We start from the raw sequence: 18,120 nt of genomic DNA on the forward strand, positions 1-18,120 counted from the left end.
ACCTCACCCATGGTATCGCTACTTTTGTTTTTGACGCCGCTAACGCAGCTACTGGTTCCCTTTGTTGCTTACATCTCGGAAGCTTTTCTATCCCTACAATGGAATGCACACCATCGGGCGCACCTGGAAACGCCCCTCCTCTGGGTCCACGGAACTATTTGTGACTGGCGATGTCCATTTTGTTTTTGGACACCTCTTCTCTGCCAAGTGTGGCCATTTTGTTCCTTTGTTCTGTCTGGGGCGGGTCCTCTTCGGGAGCCATGTTTAGGGGGACGCTTGCGAACTGGCCAGGGCTAGGAGATTTCTCTTTACAACTTGTGCTTGATTGGCCGGTGGGACTCAGACTGGGGCGCTTCCAAAACACGTACTGCTGTGAAATGTGATGACTCTCCCCGTTCAATTCTGTGTTTAATGCTTTCTGTTCTTGCTCTTACGAATGGGGTAGAATACAAACGTATGACTGGGGAGACCGGGAGTATTTGGATGTGGCCCTCCTCTGGTTTTAAATGATTTCCTTTTTCTCTTCTTCCTTTCTTTAGTTTCTATATTTCGGGTTCTTTATTGGGCGACAGGCACACTGCTGGGGGGGGGGTAGGCCGTAGCCTCTGCATGCGTGTAGGGTGGGGGGTCGGGGGTGGGGAATTTTATTTTTCCGTCTTAGTTTCTATGGGCCTTATTTTTCTTTTCTCTCTTACACTCTTTTCTTCTCCTGTTTCTATCTTGGGTCCGCGGGCTGGTTTGGTACGAGGTGGGTGATGGTAGACATGGTGAGTTATGGTTGCTTGATAATCCTGCTGCATATATCCTTGTGCCGCCATGCTGACTGGAAGGTTTCTACTTTGTTTGTTAGTCTTCACATGACGATGTTGCCCGCTCATGTCGTAGGGGGATTGTACGGACTCTCCTCTTCTTGGTTTACTATCTTAAAAATATCTTATACCAAAAAAATAATTTTTTTTTAAATTAACCTTCATTACTCCTGTTTCACAGTGGCACGGTGATATCCAGTGTAACTCTAATTGCTTGTCATTTTGTACTGATGTGCTACTGAGTCGCCGCATTGCTTGCATAAGTGCTTCAAATGGTATTGTGGCCGGCCGGAGGGTTGTGGGCCCGTATTTGTTCTTCTGCTATTGCACAATAAAGGTTTTCAAAAATTAAAAAAAGAGATCAGGGCTAGATCCAACATCGTTTTTTAGCTCACTGCACCATCCCAGCTCAGAACCTGGCTATATGCAAATTAGTCTGTTCCTGTCCCAGTGCATGATGGGAACAGGGCAAACCAAACTACCAAGCCAATTCTTTCACTGGGAAGGAAACAAGCTACCGGGGACCGGTTTCTGGCATTACAGCCGTCTTCGGCCCGGCTTGCTTGAATCCTGATGGTGCAATGAGCAAGGGACTCATGTCTGAGTATACCCTTCCACGCTTATGGTGGACAAAATATTTAACAACAAGGGGTGGTGATGGACAGAGTTTCTGAATTAAGCAGAAAGCTCTCACCCAGTCAAGAATGCGTTGGCACTTTAAGTATCACTCAAAGGGCTGCACATACGTCTGTAATATCAAAGTGCCCTGGAGGCGAGTAAAGCGCTTCTAAACTCCTGTTGCACCCCCGGCACTTTGTGCAATACGGCCCGGGTGTCTTCTGCTGCGGAAACTAATGAGGTGTAACAGCTGCAGGCACACCTAGTGGTAACTGTCTTCAAAATAATTGGGTAAACGTAAAAAGTCTGATTTTATATTTGGGTGAAGCCCAACAGCATGAGGGGGTGTAGTGCTGCCAGTCAGCAACCATTCGCCCTGGGCAGAGAGGCGGTGAGCTGGCAGCCTGGGTTAATTTATTACATAGTTTGTGACAACATAATGAATATAACCAGCAGCATGATCAGGATGGACGAAAGGAGATCGGGCAGGGAGGAGGAAGAGAGCAGCCTGCCTCCTGGGGCCGTATCATGCACACGGTGCATTTCCCTTGGTTGCGCGGGCGCACATTTTAAAAGGTACACCTCGTGCAAACGTATGCAATGCACCGTTTTAGGATTAATGCGCGGCTCCTGTTGCAGCTGCGATCTCTTGCTGCCCGGGGAGCAGCACTTTGATATGAAAAACGGAGCGGCTGCTTTGAAGCGGTTCAGTCTTTCACTGTGCCGCCTGCAACCCGCCTGCACTTTTAAAGGGGATTAAAAATCCCCTTGCAAGGCCGGTGCAGTGAGTGACTCCACACTCCTGCAAGGGTATGTCTGGGGTCGGAGGGGGGGTCCACATGCCCCCCTTTCCCCCCTTCGGAGGGCTGCCATCGGGGGCGCGCTGACAGTGAGCCTTGCGACTGCTTCTTTACTTCTGCATCTGTAATATGGCGCGGGTGCAGAATCAAAGGGAGCCCCTCATTTGCATTGGGCCACGCCCCCATGTAGATGAGGGAACGCCCTCTGAGGATAGTGCCTGCGCTTTGTGTGTGCCGGCGCTATCTCTATTACAGAAGGGGATGCACAAGCGCCTGCGGCCCCTTCTGTGATACCAAGTGCCCGGGGGGCGCGCAGAGCAGGCGCTAACACCTGTTACGCCCCGGGGGCACTTTTGTAATACGATCCCTGGTTGGCACAAGGGACAACCTTAATTAACTTCATCATTTCAAGTATTTCTCTGTCCCTGGGTGGTATAGGCCTTAGATAATAAGCCTGCCACTCTTTCATTTGTGGTTGTGAACATTCAGCTTAGGGTGCTTCATAAATGGAGATACAGGCCTTGAGGAGAAGGTGACCGCCCACTTGAAGCCTCGTACATGCCTGGGACTGGTCTCTTAAGACACACGCTCCTGCCTTCCTGCTCCTGGTAAATGTAGTGTGGGTCAGTGTACAAGTCATGGAGTGCTTCACTTAACCACGCTTGAAGAATCAGGACCTAAAGGGGATTGGCTGATTGCTCCTCTGAGGATAAAGATTGGCTGATTGCTTCTCTGAGGATGGCGATTGGGTGATTGCTTCTCTAAGGATGACGATTGGCTGGTTGCTACTGTCAGGGTGAAGATTGGCTGATTGCTTCTCTGAGGATGACGATTGGCTGATTGCTCCTCTGAGGATAAAGATTGGCTGATTGCTTCTCTGAGGATGGCGATTGGGTGATTGCTTCTCTAAGGATGACGATTGGCTGGTTGCTACTGTCAGGGTGAAGATTGGCTGATTGCTTCTCTGAGGATGACGATTGGCTGATTGCTTCTCTGAGGCTGACGATTGGCTGATTGCTCCTCCAAGGATGAAGATTGGCTGATTGCTTCTCCGAGGATGAAGATTGGCTGATTGCTACTCTGAGGATGAAGATTGGCTGATTGCTACTCCGAGGATGAAGATTGGCTGTTTGCTTCTCTGAGGATGACGATTGGCTGATTGCTCCTCCGAGGATGACGATTGGCTGATTGCTGCTCTGAGGATGACGATTAGCTGATTGCTGCTCTGAGCGTGAAGATTGGCTGATTGCTCCTCTGAGGATGACCCGTCATCAAGGAAGGTGCAGTGTATGGTGTGATCTTGTCTGCACATGCCAAGTATTGACTGCAGGTGACGGGCACTTGACTGACACAGATGTCAATGCTCCTCACTGCCCTTTTAGTAAAATTATGATAAATATATTACAATATAGGTCAAAGTCTTTCCATAGTTTGCCAAAAACAGAAACGTAAGATCTATTATAAAATTTAAACCAGCAATGTTTAAATGTAAGTATATATTTTTTGCTTCTATTATTCTCATGTATAACTGAGGCTGCTTTCAGAGGTTATCTTGCTTGTTCAGAGCTGGCCATAAAAAGCAACAAACAATTGAGAAAAACACAGTCTGAAATCTTCTATCCTATATTTTGGTGTGGGTTTCAACACGCATACACACTTTTATGTAAAACTATGTGATCCATTCTTGAACAAATCGTATGCTGGTTTGTGAGAGGTCACGAAAACCTTGTGTTTTAGCATCCTAGGTTATTTGAACTTAATCAGGTGGGATCCCCATGAGCTTTAATCAGAACGGTTAATTTCCTATTTAGAGTCCAAGGGAGCCTGACCCTCTGCTTTACTAAGGCTATGAGAGTTGTCAACACTTCCTTTTTTTTGGCATCAAGATTAACTTAATAAAAAATGTGTTGTGTGGCGAGAATAGAGTGAAACCGGGGACATTAGATGAGTTAAAATATTTGAAGGTAAATGAACTAAAGGGACAAATCATTGAAAATGCTTTTTCATGGCTGAGAAAAGTCTTTAAGGAAGGATATCGGCGACCTGAATTGTAGAAGTTATGGCTGAAAAATATAGGCACCGTCGGGACCAAAATAGTTGTCTCCAGTCTGGGCGAATGGTTGCATTATAGAGCTCATGTAGATCAAGGAGCCCAGGATGGCTGGGGTGGATTCAATCAATCAATCAATCTACTTGTAAAGCGCGCTACTTACCGGTAAGGGTCCCAAGGGGCTGAAGGAAGGGGGGGGGGGAGTGTGCTGCTACTGCTCTAAAAGCCAGGTCTTGAGGAGTCTTCTGAAGGCGAGTAGGTCTTGGGTCTGCCATAGGTGGATGGGGTGGGTGTTCTGGGTCTTGGCGGTGAGGTAGGAGAAGGATCTGCCGCCGGAGGTCGTTCGTTGGATGCGGGGGACAGTGGCTAGGGCGAGGCTGGCGGAGCGGAGCTGGCGCATGGGGGTGTAGAAGCTGAGTCTGCTGTTCAGGTAGGCTGGTCCGGCGTTGTGGAGTGCTTTGTGTGCGTGGGTGAGGAGCTTGAAGGTGACACTCTTGTCTACGGGGAGCCAGTGTAGGTCTCTCAGGTGGGGGGTGATGTGGCTGCGGCGGGGGATGTTGACGATCAGTCGGGCGGAGGCGTTTTGGATGCGTTGTAGTTGTCGTAGGTGTTTGGCTGGGATTCCTGTGTAGAGTGCGTTGCCGTAGTCTAGCCTGCTGCTGACAAGGGCCTGCGTCACTGTTAGAAATGGGATCCCTGGCTGGCCAGGGCTTGCGCCAAAGTCAGTCAGAGACCACCACTCCTAAGTCAGGGCAAGGGAGTTACACGCCAAGATAACCCCTGCTCACCCTCTAGGTAACGTGGCGCGAGCAGCAAGGCTAAACTTGGAGGCGATATGAGTTAAGTATTTGCGCACGCACCCCAGCAACAACACCCAAGGCCCACCACAAAGGAAACTCCACACAAGGTTATATATATAAATAGCCTTTGCATTACACCAAAACACATTAGATAAAACACACACTTTACAATGTGCCAACAAGCACGGGCAGAATTTACAAGTGATATGTACAAGACAGGGCCACTTGGACCACTGTCAGGAATCAGCACTTTTAGAACTTAGAATACAATACTTGTATGCCTAGAACTTAGAACATAGAGCCTAACGGACAGTACCTTCCGGACTGGTTGCGGGATAATGCGAGTGACCTCCTTAGTAAACTTGAGCGGGCGGCCCAGCGAAGCGGCACGACTCAGGGGAGAGTGGTGCGGCTCGAGGCTTGAGCGGGCGGCCGGCAAGGTACAAGCGTTTCTCTGGGGCGACCAATGTGTGCGGCTCAGAAGAGGAGGGGAAGACAGGATGCGGGCGACCCAGCGAAGCGGCGCGGCTCAGGGTAGAGCGGCGCTGCTCGAGGCTTGGACGGGCTGCCGTGCACGAGCTGCCAAGGGGGGTGAGCGAGGCACACTTCAGCGAGGCCCCAGGGGCCCAAGGGAGATCAGACAAGTCCCAGCGTTTTGTCAGGGAAGGCACAATAGAGTCCACTGGTCCTGGGACTCTGGTCAGGGGGCGAGCTCAGTATCAAGCCCTTGGAATATCACTTAGAACATAACAGAAAATCACTGTAGCACAAAACAAGTAACTACTGGTAATCAGGTAAGTACTCCCTACGCAATCCTAACCACCTTAGGAACAGGTCACGCAGGGAACCAGGACCTCACTAGCACCACCTGTACTAGCAAGAACAACCAACTAAATATCACCATACATTTAGGGGTCTAGACCTGGGGACAAAACACATGATGTATCAACAACACATTCAGCGGTGTAAGGAACACATGACGCATCAACACACGTTCAGCGGTGTAAGGAACAAGGCACATGATGCATCAACAACATATTCAGAGGTGCAGCAAAGAGCACTTCGCATGAATCACATTAGCACAGAACTTACATCAAAGTCCAGGGTCCAGGTTGCGCCACTGCGCCAAAACCTAAACGTAGCAGCTGCCCACAAAGTGCTGGGCAGCTGGAGATGATGATGAGGCCAACGTGGGAGCCTCTCTAGGCTCATGAACAAATATGCTTGTCCCTTTTTGGAGCCTCGCTGGGCTCTGAGTAAAGAAATGGGCCCACAAGCCTCTCTGGGCTCTCACAACACACCTAGAACCATGGTGCCCTCTTGGAACCACGGGGCTCCGTGAACAAAGAAATGCCCTGAGCCTCTCTGGGCTCATAATATGCAGATTGCCCCCAGGAGCCTCGGGGCTCCTCAACACGGATGTGGGCGGGGAGACCCCAGAACAACTGGAGAGCCACTCGGGGCCCCAAGAACAATGAGGCCGGGTCGGAGCCTCTCCGGGCTCAAGAACAAACAAACTGAGTCCCTGTCGGGGGACTCTGCCTCAGGGGAGGCCCCACGGGCCTCCGAGCACCAAGGGTCTTGCTCTGGAGGGGAGGGGCGGGCACCGACAATGTGCCCGACGCCCCCCTCCCTTCCGCACACACTCACCGGGTCTCTGGTGCTCGGCGGCGGCTCTCCTCCTCCACCGGGGCTCCCTCCTGGTCCTGGGAGCCCCACGACATCCGCCGACTGCTTCCTGGCTGGCCCGGGGCTCTCCCCAGCTCACGGGATCCCCGGGCGGCCATCACTCCTTCGCGGGCTGCGGGGGCGGGACTTCTGGCCGGCCGCGCTCTGATTGGCCGGCCGGCCAAGCACTTCCGGGTCGCACTTGGCAGCGGCCCGGCAACGTTTTCCAAACACTCCGGGCTGCGGCGGTGAAGTCCTGGGCAATGCCGGGTGGGCACCGGCCTTAATTACCATAAAGCGCGGTGGGCACGCGCTCGAAAGGTGGCAATGTCCCCAGCAGGGTGGGCACCTGCCAGGGGGCTCAAGACTCGTCACGGAGCGGGGCAAACGTCCAAAAGTAAAGCGCCCCTCAGCGCTAAATGCAAAATAAAGCGCTCGTAAGCGCTAGAAGAAAAACGAAGCGCTCCCAGGTGCCCTCAGGCAGAGTAAGCGCTCCCAGCGCTGGCAGACAAAATAAAGCGCTTCCAGGCGCTTCAGAGGAAACACAAGTCCAGCAAAAGTTCTTCAGGAGTCCAGGGGCTGGGCAGAGCCCAGGGGAGGCAAGCCTTCCCCTGGGCCCAAGCAGCAGCATGCCCCTGGCAGATTCAAGCAGCAAACAAGAACAAGAACATTTTCATGGGGCCACAGCCCCTCTTTTATACACCTTTTCCTTTTGTCTTTAGGTGCAGGGTGGGGGGAGAACCAGTCGCAGCTGGTTTTGGAGTATCCTTGATGGCTCAACCACCCCTTTCATTCAACAGGCAGGCTAGGGTCATCAGTCGCACCACAGGGGGCGGAGTCAGCATTGTGTGGGGGAAACTCAGCCTCATTCAGGACACAGGCGCAGCCCCTCCCTCACATCAGCATGCTAATCTCTCCATTCACCACCGGGGCAGACCCACACAGACTTCCTGGAGCCTGGCATCCCAGCCAGCTCCAGCCAATCACACGCCAGCACCTTCACAGCACATACTCAGCCATGTCTAGAAGTGGCGCTTCCGCACAAGACACATACACGCCGCACATACCATTGCGCAGCATTCACTCTCACGAGTTCGCACATACCAAACTTGACCATGCACGCATCAGGAACTACCAGGGACACAGACATTCCCCATGCATTCCTATGGTGGAGCAGGCCAATCTCACACATGCACTCAGGGAGAGCACGCACTTTACACTGCGCCACAGTGTCAAAGTGCGCAAAGACCAGAAATCACTAGGCAAAAAGTTCAGGGGTGAACCTGCCAGAAGGGCCAAGTCCAACACAACCCCCTTCCAGCCAAAACGCAGGGGAGAACAATCACCACCGTGATGGACTTCCCTGCTTGGGGCGATAGAACACGGACGCGGGCCCGCACTGCAGGGACACCCTCCGGTTCTACGCCACGTTGATCCATAAGACAAGCACATACTTATAAAAAAAAAAAAAACAGGCCCAACTAGGCTACCCCACTGGTACTCCTTAGTTGTCCACGGCTAGGACCAGGCCCAAGGCCACCCAGATACCACTGGTCCCTACCAATCCACAGAGTGGGGGGTGGTAACCCCTGGCCTACATAGCCATTCTCCACTCCCTTTCTCAGTGTAGTTCCAAACTACCACTGATCCTTCAACCTAGGGTCAGCACCCTCAGGCTGACCAGAGGTCACGGGCAAGAATGCCCCACCCTACCTCTACTTCTGAAGCACCCTCCAGAACACAACTCTCCCACCAGTTCGGGACCTTTACTCCCTCAGCAGCAGTGACCACTGTCAGACCAGCACAAGATCGGTGTAGTGAGGCGTTGCACTTTGCGATTTGCCAGATGCGGCGCAGGCGGCGGCTCACGGACCGCGTCGAGACGGGGACGGCGAGCGGCATAGGCTGCACGGCCGAAGGCAGACGCGGCTCAGTGCGGTGCCTACAGGACACCAGGCTGGTCATGACAGATTCACAGCTCCCTAAACTGGTTTACCACCTGGTATTCAAATTCTCTCCTCCTTTAGCAGCAAGGCAACCACTGCAGGTCAATCCCCCATACAGCTTACCCGGTTCCTTCTCTTCAGGCAGGAGTTCCTTCAGGACACTACGTACAGTTGCCCTTACGTCCAGTTCCGGACACACCCGCTACTGGCTCCCCAACCGAGGGACATACCCCTTTGGTCAGAAGCCTGGCGCACCAGGACTTCCTTGAGGGTGACACAACTAATGTGTCGTGTTCAAGTCTGCCTGACACTCAGGACAGAAGTGGCAGCACCATGGTCACTCCCTGGCGACACAACCCTTCTGGCTGGCCCCTGACCCACTGGTTACTCCACTGGGGAACCTATCCCCCTCGCACCCCTCTATCTGGACTTCTGCACCCTCCCAACTGGAGCGGTACTGCCAGATAACAGAACTACTAGAGCCCTGCTTACAGGCGCTCCACGTTCTCTCCACACTGGGAGGTCTCCCTAGAAGGACGCTCCATACGGACATGCTAGGCTCCCTCACCTGGTGTTCCTAAGAAGAAAAAACACCCAGACTACGAAGACCAGGCTTGTGCTCCTCTGAGCCACTTCCACCACACTGGGCTGGAAGACCAGAACCTTTCCTTAGGGTCACTCCCCAACAATTAACACAATGGCACAGGGGCAGGGGAAACTCCCATGAGCTTCAGGCCCACCCTGTTCACTGATGTTCTACGTTCTTCAAATACTCTGGGAGATCTTCCTCAAATGACCTATTGGTACCGCCTAGGCCCCCGACCTGACGTTCCCTTCAGAAACATTCCAGGCCCTGACACTGGGTTTCGGGCACCTGGAGACATGCAGTCCCACCCACTCCTTCTCCTCTTGAGACAGGACGTGAGCCCCTACACCGAGACCTAGCTGGGCTACACTGCACCTCTTCCACCACACTGGGCTGGAAGACACCTCAGCCACTCCTTTTGGAATCACTCCATCCCCTATGCCTCTCTCCTCCCAGAACATTACCAACTCCAAACATCTGTCCCTAAATAGACAAAATAAGTAACTACTGGTAATCAGGTAAGTACCCCCTACGCAATCCTAACCACCTTAGGAACAGGTCACGCAGGGAACCAGGGCCTCACTAGCACCACCTGTACTAGCAAGAACAACCAACTAAATATCACCATACATTTAGGGGTATAGACCTGGGGACAAAACACATGATGTATCACAACACATTCAGCGGTGTAAGGAACACATGACGCATCAACACACGTTCAGCGGTGTAAGGAACAAGGCACATGAGGCATCAACAACACATTCAGAGGTGCAGCAAAGAGCACCACCCTACCTCTACTTCTGAAGCACCCTCCAGAACACAACTCTCCCACCAGTTCGGGACCTTTACTCCCTCAGCAGCAGTGACCACTGTCAGACCAGCACAAGATCGGTGTAGTGAGGCGTTACTCCACTGGGGAACCTATCCCCCTCGCACCCCTCTATCTGGACTTCTGCACCCTCCCAACTGGAGCGGTACTGCCAGATAACAGAACTACTAGAGCCCTGCTTACAGGCGCTCCACGTTCTCTCCACACTGGGAGATCTCCCTAGAAGGACGCTCCTTACGGACATGCTAGGCTCCCTCACCTGGTGTTCCTAAGAAAAAAAACACCCAGACTACGAAGACCGCATGAATCACATTAGCACAGAACTTACATCAAAGTCCAGGGTCCAGGTTGCGCCACTGCGCCAAAACCTAAACGTAGCAGCTGCCCACAAAGTGCTGGGCAGCTGGAGATGATGATGAGGCCAACGTCGGAGCCTCTCTAGGCTCATGAACAAATATGCTTGTCCCTTTTTGGAGCCTCGCTGGGCTCTGAGTAAAGAAATGGGCCCACAAGCCTCTCTGGGCTCTCACAACACACCTAGAACCATGGTGCCCTCTTGGAACCACGGGGCTCCGTGAACAAAGAAATGCCCTGAGCCTCTCTGGGCTCGTAATATGCAGATTGCCCCCAGGAGCCTCGGGGCTCCTCAACACGGATGTGGGCGGGGAGACCCCAGAACAACTGGAGAGCCACTCGGGGCCCCAAGAACAATGAGGCCGGGTCAGAGCCTCTCCGGGCTCAAGAACAAACAAACGGAGTCCCTCTCGGGGGACTCTGCCTCAGGGGAGGCCCCACGGGCCTCCGAGCACCAAGGGTCTTGCTCTGGAGGGGAGGGGCGGGCACTGACAATGTGCCCCGACGCCCCCCTCCCTTCCGCACACACTCACCGGGTCTCTGGTGCTCGGCGGCGGCTCTCCTCCTCCACCGGGGCTCCCTCCTGGGAGCCCCGCGACATCCGGCGACTGCTTCCTGGCTGGCCCGGGGCTCTCCCCAGCTCACGGGATCCCCGGGCGGCCATCACTCCTTCGCGGGCTGCGGGGGCGGGACTTCCGGCCGGCCGCGCTCTGATTGGCTGGCCGGCCGGCCAAGCACTTCCGGGTCGCACTTGGCAGCGACCCGGCAATGTTTTCCAAACACTCCGGGCTGCGGCGGTGAAGTCCTGGGCAATGCCGGGTGGGTACCGGCCTTAATTACCATAAAGCGCGGTGGGCACGCGCTCGAAAGGCGGCAATGTCCCCAGCAGGGTGGGCACCTGCCAGGGGGCTCAAGACTCGTCACGGAGCGGGGCAAACGTCCAAAAGTAAAGCGCCTCTCAGCGCTAAATGCAAAATAAAGCGCTCGTAAGCGCTAGAAGAAAAACGAAGCGCTCCCAGGTGCCCTCAGGCAGAGTAAGGGCTCTCAGCGTTGGCAGACAAAATAAAGCGCTTCCAGGCGCTTCAGGGGAAACACAAGTCCAGCAAAAGTTCTTCAGGAGTCCAGGGGCTGGGCAGAGCCCAGGGGAGGCAAGCCTTCCCCTGGGCCCAAGAAGCAGCATGCCCCTGGCAGATTCAAGCAGCAAACAAGAACATTTTCATGGGGCCACAGCCCCTCTTTTATACACCTTTTCCTTTTGTCTTTAGGTGCTGGGTGGAGGGAGAACCAGTCGCAGCTGGTTTTGGAGTACCCTTGATGGCTCAACCACCCCTTTCATTCAACAGGCAGGCTAGGGTCATCAGTCGCACCACAGGGGGCGGAGCCAGCATTGTGTGGGGGAAACTCGGCCTCATTCAGGACACAGGCGCAGCCCCTCCCTCACATCAGCATGCTAATCTCTCCTTTCACCACCGGGGCAGACCCACACAGACTTCCTGGAGCCTGGCATCCCAGCCAGCTCCAGCCAATCACACGCCAGCACCTTCACAGCACATACTCAGCCATGTCTAGAAGTGGCGCTTCCGCACAAGACACATACACACCGCACATACCATTGCGCAGCATTCACTCTCACGAGTTCGCACATACCAAACTTGACCATGCACGCCTCACGCATCAGGAACTACCAGGGACACAGACATTCCCCATGCATTCCTACGGGAGAGCAGGCCAATCTCACACATGCACTCAGGGAGAGCACGCACTTTACACTGCGCCACAGTGTCAAAGTGCGCAAAGACCAGAAATCACTAGGCAAAAAGTTCAGGGGTGAACCTGCCAGAAGGGCCAAGTCCAACAGTCACCATTCTTCTTGTTTCGGTGGAGATCCACTTGTAGATCCTGCGAAGCATGCGGAGGGTGTTGTAGCAGGAGGAGGAGACGGCGCTGACCTGCTTAGCCATGGAAAGGGAGGAGTCGAGGATGAATCCTAGGTTGCGTGCATGGTCGGTGGGTGTTGGTGCTGTTCCCAGTGTGGTCGGCCACCAGGAGTCGACCCAGGCTGAGGCGGTGGGTCCGAGGATGAGGACCTCCGTCTTGTCCGAGTTCAGCTTCAGACAGCTGCAATTCATCCAGTCGGCGACTGCCTTCATACCCTCGTGGAGGTTGGTTTTGGCGGTGTGAGGGTCCTTGGTGAGAGAGAGGATGAGCTAGGTGTTGTCGGCGTAGGAGATGATGTTGAGGTCGTGCTGGCGGGCCACTTGTGCGAGGGGGCCATGTAGATGTTGAACAGCGTCGGGCTGAGGGATGAGCCCTGGGGGACGACGCAGATGATGTTGGTGGCTTTGGATCGGAAGGGTGGGAGGCGGACACTCTGGTTTCTGCCGGAGACGAAGGACGTGGTCCAGTCAAGGGCCTTCTCTTGGATACTGGCTTTTAGCAGGCGTGTCTTTAGAGTGCAATGGCAGACCGTGTCGAAGGCGGCCGACAGGTCCAGGAGAATGAGGGCTGATGTTTCGCCGTTGTCTAGTTGGCACCTGATTTCGTCTGTGGCGGCGATGAGGGCTGTCTCGGTGCTGTGGTTTCGTCTGAATCCGGACTGGGACGGGTCAAAAATGATGTTGTCTTCCAGGTGGCGGGTCAGTTGCATGTTGACGATTTTCCCGATGACCTTTGCCGGAAACGGGAGCAGGGAGATGGGCCTGAAGTTCTTGAGGTCCTTGGGGTCCGCCTTGGGCTTCTTGAGGAGGGCGTTGATTGCGGCGTGCTTCCAGCTTTCCGGGAATGTCGCTGTTGAATACGTGGTGTGGGCACGGGTCAGACGGAGATCCTGAGTGGATGGAGTTCTTGACCTTGCGTGTCTCGTCGTCATTGACGTTGGACCAGGAGGTCAGGCGGTTGGAGCTGGTGGTGTTCACAGGGGAGGTGGAGTCTGGCGTGGTAGGGCCCGTTGTCGTGTTGAAGCTGTCGTGGATGTCAGCAATCTTGCGGTGGATGAAGATGGCTAGTGAGTCGCACAGTTCTTGTGAGTGCGGGATCTCGTTGGCGCTGGGGTTGGAGAGTTCCTTTACGATGCTGAAGAGCTCTTTGCTGTTGTGCGCGTTGTTGTCCAAGTGGTCTTTGAAGGAGGATCTCTTGGCTAGTCTGATGAGGTGGTGGTGTCTGCGGATGGCGTCCTTGTGGAATGCGTGGTTGTCCGGTGTGCGTTCGTGGAGCCATGTCTTCTCCAGTTTTCGGCATGCTCGTTTGGAGGTGTGGAGCTCGTTGGTGAACCATGTGGCTCTCTTGTTGGTGTGGCTGTAGGAGGGTTTCTTGAGCGGGGCGAGGGTGTTGGCGCAGTCGTCGATCCACTGTCTGAGGTTGTGGGCTGCGGCGTCAGAGTTGGTGGGGTCGGTGGGTGAGTTCTTGGCGAGGGAGGTGAGCAGCTGGTCTTCGGTGACTTTGCTCCATCAGCGGCGAGGCGAGGCAGCTGTTGGGTGCGATGGGGCGTTGTTGGTTTTTTGAAGGTGAAGTGGATGCAGCGGTGAGCGGTCCAGTGGAGTTCCGTGGTGTGGTCGAAGGTGACGTGGGAGCCTGTGGAGAAGATGGGGTCAAGCGTGTGGCCGGCAGTGTGGATGGGTGTGGTGACGAGTTGTCTGAGGCCGAGGTTGGCAAAGTTGTCGATCAGGGTGGCAGAGTTGGCGTCATTGTTGTTCTCGAGGTAGAAGTTCAGGTCCCCGAGGAGGATGTAGTCCGCGGAGGCGAGTGCGTGGGTGCTGGCGAGGTCAGCGATGGAGTCGCTGAACTGAGCCCTGGGTCCGGGGGGTCTGTAGATGAGTGTTCCTCTGAGGGTCGTGCTGGGGTCGGTGTGGATCCGGAAGTGCAAGTGTTCGGCGGTTTTGAGGGTGTCGTCTGCATGGGTGGCGACTTTGAGAGTTGACTTGTGGATGATGGCTATTCCTCCTCGGATTCCGTTGGCGCGATCCCTGCAGGTGATCTTGTAGCCGTCCGGGATGGCTATGGCGATGTCGGGCGCCGAGGAGTCGTTTCACCAGGTCTCGGTCAGGAAGGCCACGTCTGGGGCGGGGGTGTCCAGCAGATCCCAGACCTCGACAACGTGTTTGCGTGTGGAGCGGGTGTTGAGCAGTATGCAGCGGAGGTGGTTGGGTCCAGTCCTTGGAGGTTTGGTGTTTCTGTCGCAGGTGAAGCTGCAGGTGCGGCAGGAGAAGGGTCCGTGGGTCCGTTTTGGGGCGGCCTGGAAGAAGGTGCGGTTTCGGCCGGCGTTGAGTGCGTGGATGGTGCTGGCGTCGTAGTGGATTCTGGTGTTGTGGCTTTCGCGGGGTGCAGGGGTTCTGGCGCTGGGCGCGGTCCAGGAGCGGATGAGCGCAGACGGGCTTTCTTTTGGCACGCCCGCTGTGCGCATCCGGTGTGCGGCCGCTTCTCAGCCTGCATATGAGGAGGCTTGGTAGAGAGGAAGAGCGGAAAGGCCAATGGGTGTGCTGGGGGGCGGGCCGCAGGGAGGCAGCGGCGGGATGGCTGGGATGTGAGCGGCGGGGGGGAAACTGGCAGGCAGGGCGAGGGAAGCTCAGGGACCAGGAGGCGGCAGCAGGGGCACAGGAATCAGCCGGTCAACAGGTGACGAGTGGCGGTGTGGGGGCGACCTGCCTGCAAGCAGATTGACATTGAATGATGCATAAACTGTAGCGCTTCTGCAAAGAAGAAGTGTAGATCTGCTATATGTCCTTTGCTGACAGGAGGAACGTACTAGGTGAGAGCACTACAGGCCGGGGCGCACCAGGAGAGAGCACACCGGGCGAGAGCGTGCACCATGAGAGCATGGACTAGGGGAGAGCGCCCCAGAAGAGGGTGCATTTAGTAGAATCAGTGTTTCAAGTAAACCTCTTCTTCGCGCTCTGTGTCATCAACTCAGTCTTGCTCTTCTGCAGGGACATTCACTGTAAAGTTGCCAAAGGAGACGCCAGGCCAGCACTTCGAGGGCCTGGGCATGCTCACCACCCTCCTGGCACAGAAGGGGTCTCGCTCTGCCAAGCCCTTGGTGGAAGAGTTGGGTAAGTGAAATAAATTTGATATGGCTGACAGCAAAATGTATGTATTTACTTATTTGTTTCCAGTGTGTACATAGTGCATCCTTAGAGCAAGGCTGGCCTTTAATGCCAGGCTGATCCTCGCAAAGATCAGTCGCATGTACAATGATCCTAAGATGTGTCACACCACTGAAGGGTGCACAGCTTTCCAGAGGCACGGAACTGGTTGGAAATCTCTTACTTGCTCCAGATGCCAGTCACCACTGTTTGGAATAGATCCCTTTTGGTACACATCATGTTTTTAAAACACCCTTTACAAAAAAAGTTAAATAATGTATATTCATAATACAAAATATAGGTTACATTTACTTCATTGCGTTAACATCCACTTACAAAAATATACAAATTCATAATGCATGGATGAGTGAATGAATAAACAAAGATCCCTCTTGTTCCATGTCATGTAGATGCCTCCACCGAGCCTGAAGAGGAGGAGGAGGAAGACGAGGATTTTGATTGGCAGATTGAGCAGACCCCTTATGAAGAAAACTGCTGTGCCGTTACCTCACAGTGCAGCTATGGTTTTGGGAACCTGCGCTCTGGAGTGTTCAGCCGCCTTCAGGTACTTATTATTGTGTTGTCCGTAGCGTTAAGGTGCCATGACTGTGACTTGTACTATCTGTTGTTACCATGAAAGCATCCCGCAGTGGATGCCACCAGCATAATGGATGCCACCAGCTAGTGACGGCTACTACCAGTCAGATATGCAGACTACGGGAGGTCTCAGCCAGGAGGTGCAAAAGGGCCGTGCAGGGTGGCGCAGAGAAGTTGTAAAAGATCGAGGAGTGAGACAATATGAGTGAGTGATGCAGTGCGGTCTTCAGGCAACAACCGCCATGAGGGCAAGCATCGTGGCCCGGGAGAGCTTGGGTCCGAGCAGCAGCACGCAGTCGTGTTTATTCACCGAACAGGCAGATGCAGCATCCCTGTGGGCGATTCTCGCTCACTGCGCCAACACCTACCAGGGGTCCGAGAAGGAGATCTCCATATGAGCGACCTCTTAGCAACAGCCAAAGTCGCAGGCACCTCTGGAGTGGCAAGTCCAGGCTCGTTTAAGGGATGTAGCTCCATAGGACCTGGCACCCCGCGGAGGTATAGCAGGCTGGCCAGTGACAGATGTGATTGTCCGGCAGGTCTGCAGGTTCTCCCTTAGGGGACATGGATGACGTTGTGCCCCAAGGCGAGGTGGCTAGTCAGGTCAGACCTGCAGGTGGGGTCCAGTGTAGTGGAAGAAGCGACCCTCCCTGCCTCCAAGCAGGGCGCACCACTCACCGCGCAGCTCCACCTGCCTGCGCCAGTGATCCCAGCCAGCCTCTGCAGCTGCGCCCCCGGTTCAGGGCCCACTGCTGACTTTGCCCGTCTTTCTGGCCTCCCCTCACTTAAAGTATTTGTGGGTTGTGTGACTCTATTGGCCCAATTGTTCTGGGTCCTGCATTTTTCTTCCCACTGTAGCGTGTTCCTTAGCCCCCACTGCTCCCCCTTTTTGCCTTCTGTTTTCCTCTCCATCCCCTCCCATCCCCGGTTCCCGCCGCTGCGTCCCCCGCGGCCCCCGCTCCTTAGTTCCCATTGGCCTCCCTAGCTCCTAGCTGCTCCTCCCTCCCACCTCAACATATATGGCGGGCGCGCCCAGCGGGCGCGCCGAAGGCATGCCTAAGGCAAGCCTGCCTGCGCCCGTCCGCGCCAGAACACCAGGCCCCTGCGCACGCCAAGTCCCCCGACTCCACTACGATGCCAGCACCCCCCACGCATTCAACCACAGACGAGAACACACCTGCTACCAGGCCACCCCGAAGAGCACCCAAGGACCCTTCACCTGCCGGGCCTGCAGCTTCCCCAGCATCCGGCCCACCAAACTGCCAGCAAAAGAAGCCAACTACATCAGATGCATCCTCCTCAACATCCGTACTGCCCGCAAACACGCCGTCGAACTCTGGGACCTCCTCGACTCTACCTCCCCAGACTTCGCATTCCTGACAGAGACCTGTCTGAACACTGCCTCAGCACCGCGCCAATGGTGTTGGAAAAGGAATTGCCATCGCCATCGTCCACAGGAACACCCTCGTGTCTCGACCAACACCGACGACTCCCTCAGCACCGCCGAACACATGCACTTCCAGATTCACACCGACCCGAACACCACCCTCATCTACAGACCCCCCCGGACCACAACCACAGTTCCGCGACTCCATCGCCGACCTCATCAGCACACACGCCCGCGCCTCCACAGACTACATCTTCCTCAAGGACCTGAACTTCCACCTCGAACAACAACACCAACTCCACCACCCTGATCGCCAACCTAGCCGACCTCGGACTCAGACAGCTCGTGACCACACCCACCCACGCCGCCGGCCACACGCTTGACCCCATCTTCACAGCAAGCTCCCACATCACCTTCAGCCACACCACCGAACCCCACTGGACCGACCACCACTGCAACCACTTCACCTTCAGGAAGCCCACCAAGCACAACTGCACCCAGCAGATGCCGCGATGCCACTGGAGCAACGTCACAGAAGACCAGCTAACCAATTCCCTCGGCCAGAGCCCACCACCCTACCCCACCGACCCCTAACACC

The 18,120-nt window shown here is 54.8% G+C and overlaps 1 protein-coding gene across 1 annotated transcript in view; it reads left to right on the top strand.

Moving 5' to 3' along the window:
• SHQ1 (SHQ1, H/ACA ribonucleoprotein assembly factor) overlaps positions 1-18,120 on the top strand; it is a 149,104-nt gene that overhangs the window by 24,409 nt on the left and 106,575 nt on the right. The window contains exons 3-4 of the mRNA XM_086939579.1: positions 15,383-15,505; positions 15,949-16,103. Of these exons, the coding sequence (XP_086795705.1) occupies positions 15,383-15,505; positions 15,949-16,103 (278 nt within the window). The remainder of the gene's footprint in view (positions 1-15,382; positions 15,506-15,948; positions 16,104-18,120) is intronic.

Source organism: Lissotriton vulgaris, chromosome 9, assembly GCF_964263255.1.
Source record: "Lissotriton vulgaris chromosome 9, aLisVul1.2, whole genome shotgun sequence".
NCBI lineage: Eukaryota > Metazoa > Chordata > Amphibia > Caudata > Salamandridae > Lissotriton > Lissotriton vulgaris.